At 38.8% G+C, this 11,711-nt stretch overlaps 1 protein-coding gene across 1 annotated transcript; it reads right to left on the bottom strand.

Annotated features, from left to right (window-relative positions):
• Nucleotides 1-8,720: 8,720 nt before the first annotated feature.
• Nucleotides 8,721-10,278, bottom strand: LOC104946238 (dihydroorotate dehydrogenase (quinone), mitochondrial-like). The gene is made up of 3 exons (XM_010772018.1): nt 10,114-10,278; nt 9,835-9,994; nt 8,721-9,089 (listed from the first exon to the last, which is right to left on the bottom strand). The coding sequence occupies exons 1-3, from the start codon at nt 10,271-10,273 to the stop codon at nt 8,957-8,959; spliced, it is 453 nt and encodes a 150-aa protein (XP_010770320.1). The 5' UTR covers nt 10,274-10,278; the 3' UTR covers nt 8,721-8,956.
• Nucleotides 10,279-11,711: the final 1,433 nt, after the last annotated feature.

Here is an 11,711-nt window from a genome sequence, read left to right as displayed (position 1 = left end):
TGTTAAGTCAGTATACTATAGACTAAATAAATAGGACTAACAGCGAGACTAAGGATAAAGAGCCTTGTGATTATAGCAGACCTTCATAATGTGCCTATCTTTCAGGTTATATATATAAATATATTTTCATTCATTGACAATTATTGCAATTTTGCATGAAATTCTGTCATAATAAAAATGCCTTTGATATATTACCAGCAGAAATGTCAATAAGCAATTTCCCAAAATGAAACCTATTCAATCATGCATGTTGATCAAATTGTTTGTTTTTTTAAATAAGAATGGTGCTGTGGTGTACCGCAAGGTGACCCTCAAAAGCACATCAGGCTTTGATGTCACAATCAGGGAAACGTTTAAGTTCTTCAGCATCCTTACAGTGATGGTTCCGTGTAAGAAAACAAGTGATTATTATTGTGCTGATGTTAAATCACTGTACAGAGTTGTATCAGTAGTGCGTCATTCATCATTGGTGCTTGCATCAAATTGCATTATAATAAACGTGTTTGCAAACATTTCATTTGTGAGTTTTAATGAGGTTCTGTGTGACAGTAATGCACTCAGCTCACTGCTGTTATATTCACAAACTCAGCGGTTACACAAGCTGCTGGAAAACGGAATCAGCATGTATTTGTATACTCCGGGTTACACTTGGCTCAATCCCACTGGGACCAGATTTGTTATGTTATGTGGAGGAGCAGAAACAGCAGCCCCACAGGAGCAGGGGAAAGCAAAGCAGAGTGAGGTCTAGAGTCTCTATCGTCACTCGAATATGAATCTGCTCCCTTCACTGGTCACCGTTAGTTGCTTGAATCTTCAAGTCACTCGTACTGGCCTACCATGCTGTGAATGGATCTGGTCTTTCCTACATCCAGAACAACATGGTTAAACCATGCACTCAAGCATGTGCAAATTGGCTCATACTCACTGTCTGTGGGACCCATATCCCTCAACAAAAACGCCTGTTTGCTTTCCTGGCTGCAAAATGGTGAAAAGAGATCCCCATTGATATCAGGATAGCAGGTAATCTACACATGTTGTGTGCCAGACTGAAAAGCAACTTGTTTTGCCTGCACCTTGGCCTAAACAACAAACAACAAAAAAACACTCGTCCTCAGATCTGTATGTAGCACTTAAGTTAGTTGGCACCTTGAGTTCATATTGTAATTTCGTTGTACTTGTACAATGACAAATGAAAGATCTTATCTTAAAAGGTTTTTGCTGTTTTCAAGCCAAGGCAATTTCAAGATCCTTGCTGTTCTGAATTTGTATCCTCATGGTGGATTGAACTTCTTGTAAGTTGCTTTGGATAAAAGCATCAGCTAAATGAAAAGTAATTTTAAAAGGTTACGTGAAATGGCACATCTTAAGCCTAAAGACGTAGAAGACAAACCGAATGCCATACCTTTTTATTTAAAGGTAATTTGAAGAGAGGAAGAAATGTGTTCTTACAATTATAATGTTAGATAATTATTCGCAGTTTGAGAAGACATTAGAGAGCGAGATGGAAGAGGCGAGAGGCAGAGTGCTAATGTCTGCATTGATGTGATAAAAGCATACTTCACCTCGACTACCAAAATGAGATTGGTGATCCGGCCCTTATCTACGGATGTGAGCCAGAATAAGAGTGAGGAGGACGACATTGAAAAGACAGCAGAGGAAAAGGACAGAAACAATGAAAGAGAATAAATCGTGGACCTTTGCAACCAAGAAGCCTTTGTATGACTCACTAACACCATATAATTAGCTATTGCATATTCATCTGAACAGCCTGATCTGCATTGACAGTGCAGACTCAGTCATGAATCACTACATTATATCCATACATCACAGCTCTATGAATCATGCTCTTTTTTCCTGGTGTTAAATCTTTGGAGGCTATTTGCTGACAACATTACTCACTGTCCAAAGGCGTTCATGCATGACTGCTGCTGACTTACTCACATAACGTGGAAGATTTACTGCCGGGAGGTGGCGATTCAGGATTCACTTCAGTGGCCTTTCTCATGACTCCCTGAGGTCTGAACGGTCATGTGTTACATGTCTCTGGGTAGATAACACCAACAGGTCAGTATAATGTCTTATCAATGAGCCTTGTTTGATATACCTCCCTCGGGGCCCAAATCAAAGGTGAATGCACATTTTAGAGACATTGAATACTCAAACGTTGATCATATATCCTAGGAATTATGTTAATAAGGAACTAATTTGCAATGGCAAAAACATATTTACAGATACGTAATGGTGGGGAAATTAGGTTTTCAAAAAACATTACGAAGAAAGGTTTCATAAGGACATCAAGCTGCAAAATGTGAATGTGTATAAGCATTTCCTGACAATCTATATCATAGGTTTTATCTGAACACCAACTTTAACATCCATGTTCCAAATTACACCCAAATGTATTTCAGGGGAATAGCATGAAACAAATGTACTCATCAGTGTGTACTGGTATGTGTTACAAACTAAACTGGGACTTCATTTACTACTTTTTTATAATATGTATATGTTTTTGCAAAACAAATATGTCAAACAAGTTAAAAACATATACATTTTTTATTTCTATTAATCTCGTTCTGTTAAACTGAACTCATGACCTGTTGACTGCTGACACCTTTAAAAAGCAGCTCTCAATAGCTTGTGTAAACTAGGATACAGTAACAGACAATTATGACCTGAAAAAGTCACAATCAAATCCACTCAAAGACAAATATGCCACAATTATCAATAATCTCAATTGTTATTTTCAAGATATAAGATATATAAGTCTGTTTAAGGTTCAAATGTAAGAATAACTTTTCAGATTATGAGAATGCTGTTTGTGATTTCATTGGTAGAGCGCAAAACAATGCAGTTAACCACTCACCCGAACCCTCAAAGACACTAGGAAGCAACTTCATATTGAATGTACTTAGGGAACAATAACGTCTGCCTCACTTAGCACTGTTGTGTAGGGAAGACTGTGTCGTAACAATGTGCGTAAATGGCAGTTATTGTAATGTCATGTGTCACAGCTCGTGACTGAAAACCCCGGCGGGAATTTGATCAAAAGGTGTTTTGAAGTGTAGGAACAATTCAACAAGGAAAATACAAATTCAGTCCCTTATAAGTGAGCTAAACATAGACACTAAAGACTCATTTGCAAATAAACAAATGACAGGATGAGGGTTATTTGCTAGTCAGAATCATTTAAATGTGGTCAAATGTCTGGGGATAGTGTGCTTGAGCTCAATCTTAGACCAGATGCCTTGAGGAAAATAAATAGTAAACTAAAAATGGTTAAAGGCATGAATGTTAAGCCTACAACCAAATAAATGAATGTCCTCTGTCCTCTTGTGTGTGAGTTGTACAGCAACAGCAGGGAAGCCTTCTTATCTATTTTGGACAGAGTATCTCTATAGTTACACCAAAACAACAAAACACACGCACACGCACACCATAGTGCCACCAGCAGAAGGCATATCAGGTCAGAGCACTTTGTAGCCAAAGCAAGGTCATGCATTGTGGTCTTTCCTATTTATTTTTTATCCTCTCCCGTTTCATTGTGCTAATGAATTTTTAATTGTCTCTTTAGCTCTTAAGGCAAGATATGTGTGTCAGAACTGATAAAGCACAGACACCACCTGTGGCTGCTGTCTGTGTTTGGCCCGACAGAGGAAAGGGCAAAGGCAGAGATGGCTGAGAGGGGTGAGATTGGAGGGATGCTGTTTTTTTCCACCAAAGTGGCAACAATAAATCACAGCTGGCCAGGTTTACAGGAGTCAAAATAAACCGTGACATGATACTGAGCAAACATGAAATACCTTCATCTCTTTATCCTCATCATTCCCTGCTCCACTGCAAGAACAAATTGACAATTAAAGCAAAGTTTGATGGATTACTACAGGGCTGTTTGGCTTGATCAACAGTCACATGCTCTTTGTTTTACAACTTTGGGAATGCTAAGGTATTTTTTTAATAGTGGAAAGATGTGACAATAGTTTGTTAGGAGAAACACTAAAAGAAAGTGTGCACCTTGCACATTAACTAAACCAAAAGTACTTCAAAAATCTCACCAATGTCATGTAAGGAAACAATGTGGAATATAATTAATTTTATTAGCTGGAAGAAGAGATCGGGTGTTTAACAACTGAATGTTGGAAATGGACCAGGAAATATCACTGACATTTAAAATAAGTTTCATTTTGTTTTCTTATTTTTTTGACTGAAAACTAAAATGTTTAAACATTAATGCTTAATGAAGACTGCAATGTTGAAACATTTACAGCAATAGTTCAACATTCTTAAATACACTCCTTTGATGTCTGTGGAGGATGTTATTAATGTTCTTATTAATCAATCGATTTTTTTAATCAAAAGTCATGTCTAAAAAGTAAATAAGTTTATTCCTCAAACATCTTGGAGAAAAGCCTCAGAGACGAAGAAAGAAAGTCCTTTATTAGGTGGAACGTAGGCTTCTAAGGTTTCTTCTAACAGTTTAACGAAATACGCTGTTGCCCATAAAGTTTGAATCAAATATTTTGTACCTCTTCTCATGAAATGATTGTGTGTGTAGATAGGAATAAAAAGAGGAAGGTATCTGAAAAATAAATTATTCCAACTTTATGGGCAACAGTGTATAATATACTTTCTAGTTCAAGTGCAGAGATATTTCAGTTTAGCATTTCTGAAGTTCAATTTAGGGAATTAAATAAAAGTGCAGTAAGGAAACCAATCAAACAGCAGGAGATAGTTTCAAACAAAGAGATACAAACAAACGATCTGTACATTCACAGAAGCCCACCCTTGTTGAATATGATCTAATGGTTCTGTGCACTAACACGGAGTAAATGGATAATCTGTATCGAACTGTATGTATACAGTCGAGGGTATAAAGCCACCAATATTTAACTATGGCAAAACACATGAATGACCACTATATCACTGTCCCTGACCAATATACGTATGTCCATTGTAAAAAGATGATAGCTTAAATCTTTGCCCAGGTATCATGTGATTTGCTTTAGTGAAGTTATCTCTGCAACACAAGAAGATATGGACTGGTTGCCTGCTGCCTCTAAACTGTCCTTTACTTTCTAACTTCGCAAATGTATCAATCAATGTTTATTTATATAGCCCAATATCACAAATGTTACATTTGTCTCAGTGGACTTCACAGTTTGTACAGAATGCACAAACAATTAACTGCTTCTCTGTTTGCCGGCATTCCCAATATTTCTTCCTTATGAATAATATATGTCAATCAGTTGTACTGCTTAAGCGCTGTGCAGAGAAAATTGAGAGTGCATGATTTGGATGAAGTTTGTGATTGTTTGCCGACGCAGACTTCCTCTCACTATCATACAAGAACGTTTTTATCTTAAAAACACGAGCAGAAGCTTCTCTTAAACGCCATCTTCATCACTGGCTGGCTGTCTGTCTTGCTTCGTCCCACACCTCAAGGGTATGTCAGCTAGATTATTCATAGCGTGGTCTAGCAGTACAAGCGTCAGACGAAGCTGCTGCGCTCGTGTTGAGTGAACCTGGAGTCCATGGTGACGCTGCCCTCTATAAATCCTCCCACCTCTACATCGACAGAGTCTTCCTAAATAAAATCACAGCTGCACCTAATCTGAGAGGCCCAGTCGCTGCAGCCTGCCCTCAGTGAGGGAGGTTTCTCTTTAAAATGGGCCACAGGTTTTCACTGTGTTTGTGGAAGGTGGTATAATAGCACAACCGCCTTTGTTCTTTAAATAATCAAGTTTCCAGCGAAAGTAGTTTTTGGCTTTAAAAAGGTATCATCAGTCTGTCACATCCAAATAGAACGTGCACACATTACTTTTAAACACCGTACAATATTATATACATTTGAAAAACATCTCCTTTTGCCTTTTTGAATAAGCCGTTTTTTCTGTATATCTTTAAATCAGATTCTGTGTAAAGCCTCGGTATATATTGACGGAGTTCATTATATTTTTGTCATAGAGCTCCTAAGACTGTGTCTCAAGTGTATGGTTAACATTAAAAGGGTACTAGAGCAACCACTTCCAGGGTTGCACGATGGTTGTCTCTGATGCCTTTCAGCCGACTTGTTTCACGCTTCCTTGGTCTAACGAGAGCTGAAGTCCCATATGGCTGTACTGCACGGCTGGCAGCGAGTGGGTGTTGGCTTTGTCGGAAGTGGGAGTTATGTAAAACCCGACGACAGTGCCAAATATAGAAGAGGTTAAAAAATAATGTTTGGGAAACATCTGAAGTGGGACCGTTCTACTTTCCTTCTTCCCCTGCACTTTATTTGATCCTTTCTTTCTTCTTGCTTTCTTTAACCCCCTCTATACGTCTTCTTTCCACCCTTTCCTTTGTCCTTCCTCTTTTACTTACATCCTTCCTTTATTTACTTCTACCTTCCCTTTCTGTGTTCCTTCTGTGTGTTTTGTATGTAAGTAAACACTCTTGTCAGAGGTAATCCATTTGGGCAGCAGTGTGTCATTTGTGTCTCTGTCTCCCTACATCACACCTGTGACTTCCTGTAGCTAGAGGCTTCTCCAGCTTTGGGAAACAGCCATCTGTAGAAGGACACTTCGCTGAGAACTTCAGTCACACTGCACCGCAGGCATGTTCTCAAAATGTATCATAATGGTGTTTTAGGTTTCCGTATACCAAAAGTTCAGATATAACGACACAAAATTGGTCTTATTTTCTTCTAAGCTTTTATCTTCTAGTATACACTGTACAGACACAAAGGTACTGTTCTGTACATTGTGCACCCCCAAGACCTTCAGACTGAACCTTACTCTAGTAAAGAAAAGAAAAAGAAAGACTGTGTCTATTGCTTGCAACATGGCTGCACTGTGGTCAAAGTGGAAACTAGTCATCTAGGTGCCACTATTTGCATTATGTGAAGGGATGCAAGACAAAGAGGGTGCGGTAACGCTAGTTTAGACTGTGGAGGTAGTGATGTGGGTTGGTTTGGACAGGATTGTCTAACCACATAGCAGTAAGCCGTCAAATGGTCTCCTCTAAATATTTTAGTGCCTCCACCACATTTATGTAGATATGAAATTAAACCAGGCTTGCACAGTGACCTTAACCCTGGGGGGCATGAGTAAAAAAGTCATGTAATTTAATAAACTAAAGTTAACAACATGTGATTGAAAATTTATATTAAAACAATTATTATCTAATTCTCAAACCAATGTTATCCTTTTTGTTTGCTATGCTTTTCCTGAAGCACGTCTTAAATACAATCATCTAAATCACTTCCAGGTAAATCACTTGCAGGTTGGAAGTGGAATGGAACAGTAAGGCCTATTTGTTTGCTCTGACCTCACAGCCTTGCAGCTGCCTCCTCCATTTTGGAAAACAAATAACTTGAAACACACCTGCAGCTCTCAGAGTTACATAATCACAATCCACCTACCGTCCTTGCTGTTTTTCACCTGCTATTTTCCGCAATTTGTAGAGGACCTTCTTGGATTCAAAACCATTACAGTTTAATAATAGTTCACCTGGACTATTTGCGCGTAACACGTAAACCACATAAAGGGCCTTTGAAAGGAAATCTTCTTTAGAATATAAGCTGATACATCTTTATCCCTTGGGCACTTATAGATTAGGCAGTTTTTCTGCCTTCTTCACAGATTTGTTTTGGCTCAGACAAACTAGGGCTCATCTGTGAACGGCCATTTTCATGCTTGCGTGCTCTTGCTCTGAAGTTATCCAATGTTGAGATCAACCTATGTTTGCTGTCATGGTCGTGGTTTAAAGGAGTTTATCCATCTAAAGCACTTGGCAGTCTAATGCAGGCTTCCTCTCGAGAATTTTCCTACATCTTCTTAATTCACTGTGTCGACTCTACGAGCGGCCTCCATAGGAAAATGCTTTCATCGACACGATTCACAGAGGAAACGGTGCCAGACCGGCTTTGACTAAACTCCACAACAGTTTTGTATTTCGCTCTATGCAATGTCTGAAGATATCCCAGGCTGTTATGTGACTTTTTCAGGGGTTGCTTCCTCCCTTCTTTAAAAATAAATGCTTTGGTACTCATGTTTTATTTATATATATGAATAGGTCCACATACTGGAGATGAGACTGTCTGGATTTGGTCTCAGGGGGGGAAGAGGGATGTGCCTGGCAGCTCACAGCTGATCCTCAGAGTACTGCCGGCATCACTGGCTATATCTAACGTTTCTTCTGGGATTATCTGGTGGTGCTGGGGAGGCTATCTTTGGCGATAAGGGAGGAAAACCCAAGAATACCAATAAAAGAAGCAGCATCCGCTACTTCTGAGAGGCAGTGACTCCACAATGTCCACTCCACATCAAATAACAGCAGAGGGGAGAGAGAAATCAGCCTTAAAAAGACTTGAAGGTATTTCTATACTGCTGTCAGGAACGTGGCAAATTCTTCTTTGTATTCCAAGGCTAAACATATTTTGAATCATTGTCAATGGACTGTTTGCTCCTGCTGCAGATAAGGAGGAAGGGTCAGTTGATGAAACTCTTATCAGGCAAATAACATTTCTCTCAATAAAAGATTTCTGCAGTTCTTCCCACAATGAAACCGTCATAACAGCAGCGTCACTGCCATATGAAAAGATGGTTCAAACCACCTGAATCAAACAACTGGAAAATGTTGTGATTTATCTGTTTAGCAAGGCTCTTATAGATGGACAATAACATGGACAATGTGTTACACTCTAACAAATGAAGAACGTGTTACTAACACAAACAAACCTCAGCTTCTTTATAAAACAAAAAAGATTTTAATTACAACGTTGTTTATATGTTCAAGTAAAGGTGAGATTTGGTGCATTCAGAATTTTCTCGCCACAAGTACCTAAAATATGTTGTCAACAGCTCCCAGTTCAGACCATAATCTCGTCCTTGAAATCACTCGGACGGACAGACAATCCTCAGCATTCAGCAAAGTTCAGGAAAAGTTGAGGATCATGTTGTCTGATTGGACGAGATGGCAGCTACAGGTGCTGTGTAGCATTTAATGTGTTAGCATTTACCATCTCTTTCCGCACGCTCTGCTTATTAGCTGACCCATCTGCTCCCCTGTGATCTGCTCCAACCGCCTCTGATACACTGCTGAACCCCTGTTCCCTTGAAAAAAAAAAAAAAGAGAGAATATATTAGTTTGAGAATTAAATGGATATGTTTCCACAATTGAAAGATGGCAAATTGAAATATAATAGCAAAGAAAAGCAATTAATTTCAAGTACCACTCAGGAAACGTTGGTGATTTTTCAACAACATTGGTCTATCGTCGTCTACATAGCTTGGGCTCAAATTTCCCATCAGTTTTGAAAACCCAAAGTAAGTACTGAGTTCTTGAGACATGTGGCTAAATAAAGTCAAATTGGGCAATATGGTTACAGAGTTTGTAGCTAGACTCTCTAACCATTTGTAATGGAGGCAAATCCAAAAGTGATTAATTTGAAGTATCCTTAATAATCAGAAATGTTGAGCAAGTACAACAACTTCATCTACGGTAGCTCAAAGTTGAACCAGGAAATCGTTAATTTAAGTGTATTGACTTTTTCTAAGAGGAATGTTTTGGTACTAACATGACCATTCCTTTTCATTGTATAACATAAGTTTGGATATTCTAGAGGTTCAGATTGTCTGATTACTTGTATGTGTGGCCCTGTCCACTTCAAAGAGCTGCAGTCTCAGATTTCAGCAGCTCATGTGGGGATTGTACATGTTAATACTATGTTCTAATAATAAGACCAATGCTTTAATACCCCAGAATAACCATTTCATTTTTGAAGGAACCACTCTAAAAACCTTAAACTACTATTAAAAGATTTCCCCTGACTTCATGAAAGAAATACCATTTACTCACTTAAGAAGTTGCGCCAACTCCCTTTTTATCTTGGTCACTACAGGCGGACCCTGGTAGGTCAGAGCTGTGTAAAGCTGAACCAACGACGCACCGGCACGGATCTTATCCATAGCATCCTGCCCACTGGCCACACCACCAATTCCAATGATTAGTACTTTACCTAAACACATTAAAAAAGAGTAAAATAAGTGTATTTTATGTGTACTTTCCTCATACTGAGTTGATTAAGAAAATGTAAAAATACATATATACAGAAAATGTAGGCGTGTAAGGAAGCACCTTTGGTGAGGTGGTACATCTCTCTCACTGTGGTGGTAGAGAGGTCTTTGAGAGGCTGCCCACTCAGCCCGCCGGCCTCAGACCTCTGAGAGTCCTGGAGCGTCTCCGGTCTGGACACCGTAGTGTTAGACACCATTAAACCATCCACTGCCAGCTGCATAATCAGGAGAAAAAAACAAAAAAGGCAAGTGAGTAACATACAATATGTGTGTATGCAGGCAATAATGAGTAAGACCATTAATGTGAAATGAACTGTGACCACAACAGAGAGCAGTTCAAAGGTAGCTTTCTGTTCCCACCAGGACATCCGTTCCATCAGGCCTTTCTCCTCCTCGCTCCAATGAGCATAAAAACACCCCACTCAGAATTTTAAAGAAAATAAAGAGGCAGAAAGCAGCCAAATGCTTGTAAATGCAAACATGTGTTCTAGTGATGCTGAATAAAGCAAGTGTATGATTATATGATTTATCATAAGATTGTTGGGCAAAATGAAATGATATTAGTTTAATGTCCCTGGTAGCAGTCAAACGCAAGTTAGAGCGTCTTCAGCTGAGCAGTTGCTAAAATGTTCCACTAAAAAGCTTTACCTGAGGATCTGAGGTTAGCAGAATGTGTAACACCTTTTGAAGGACTTGTAAAACATTATTATTATTATTATTATTTTAAAAAGGCTTTGAAAGCCTTTAAAATATATAATTATTTCACTGAATTGATTCAAATTAATTTTCTGCACCTTATTTGCTTATATTTTTATTTAAATTCTAGGACTGAACTATTTCATATTTATTTGCTTTTGAAAGAGGCAGTTCAAATAAAGTGTATTGTCATTTTTCTACAACTAATGGGTATATTTTAATAATTTAACTTTTATCTTCCCAGCAAACCATCTTCCATTTAAAACAGAAGGTGACTGCACCCTGGCGTAGGGTGTGTGTGGTTTGCATAAGAGCATGTGATTTACTGTAGGTAACTCACACTGTCAGTCCCGTCATCTTAGAAAGATATCTTTTTATTAAACCACCTATTCAGGATGTTATTTTATCCAAGCACATGCAAAGTTGAAAAGTATTGATTCTGGTATATTTGTTGTCAACCAAATGAACATTCGGGAATACAAAATAAAAATGTATCTTTCCAAGGTAAAACTATAAACAATCCAATCTGAATTCAATCTTAATTTGTGGGATTAAGCCTAAGGCTCCAATGTGTTTTTATCTGTGATTCTTAGCGTGCGTCTTAGTACACCTGCTTGGTATAGTCCGATTGAATGGAACCCTGGTGCGTTTAGCCGCTTGCTGCTGTTCATTTGGGTCGGTGTGAACACAGTCCGAGACCTCTTAAGTGAACTAAACAACCGGATTCTGGTCCGCTAAAATAGGTGGTCTCGGAGCGCTTGCTTGCGAACTCTGGAGCGGTTCATTGCTGGTGTGAACGCAGTCCGCACCAAAACATAGGAAGCGTAGTATTTAGGAGTCACAAGAACGCGGATATCTTCAAAATCTTTAGCGAAAGAGTCTTTCAAGACATCCGCGGTTGTTTAGTTAAAGAGTGAAGCAGAATGAAGTGTTGAACAGTGTCGTGTAAAGTAAAAATTCTCC

Source organism: Notothenia coriiceps, unplaced genomic scaffold, assembly GCF_000735185.1.
Source record: "Notothenia coriiceps isolate Sejong01 unplaced genomic scaffold, NC01 NC01_scaffold00010844, whole genome shotgun sequence".
NCBI classification, from domain to species: Eukaryota; Metazoa; Chordata; class Actinopteri; order Perciformes; family Nototheniidae; genus Notothenia; species Notothenia coriiceps.
Note: the sequence above shows the minus strand (reverse complement) of the source record. Positions and strands in the feature narration are given on the sequence as shown.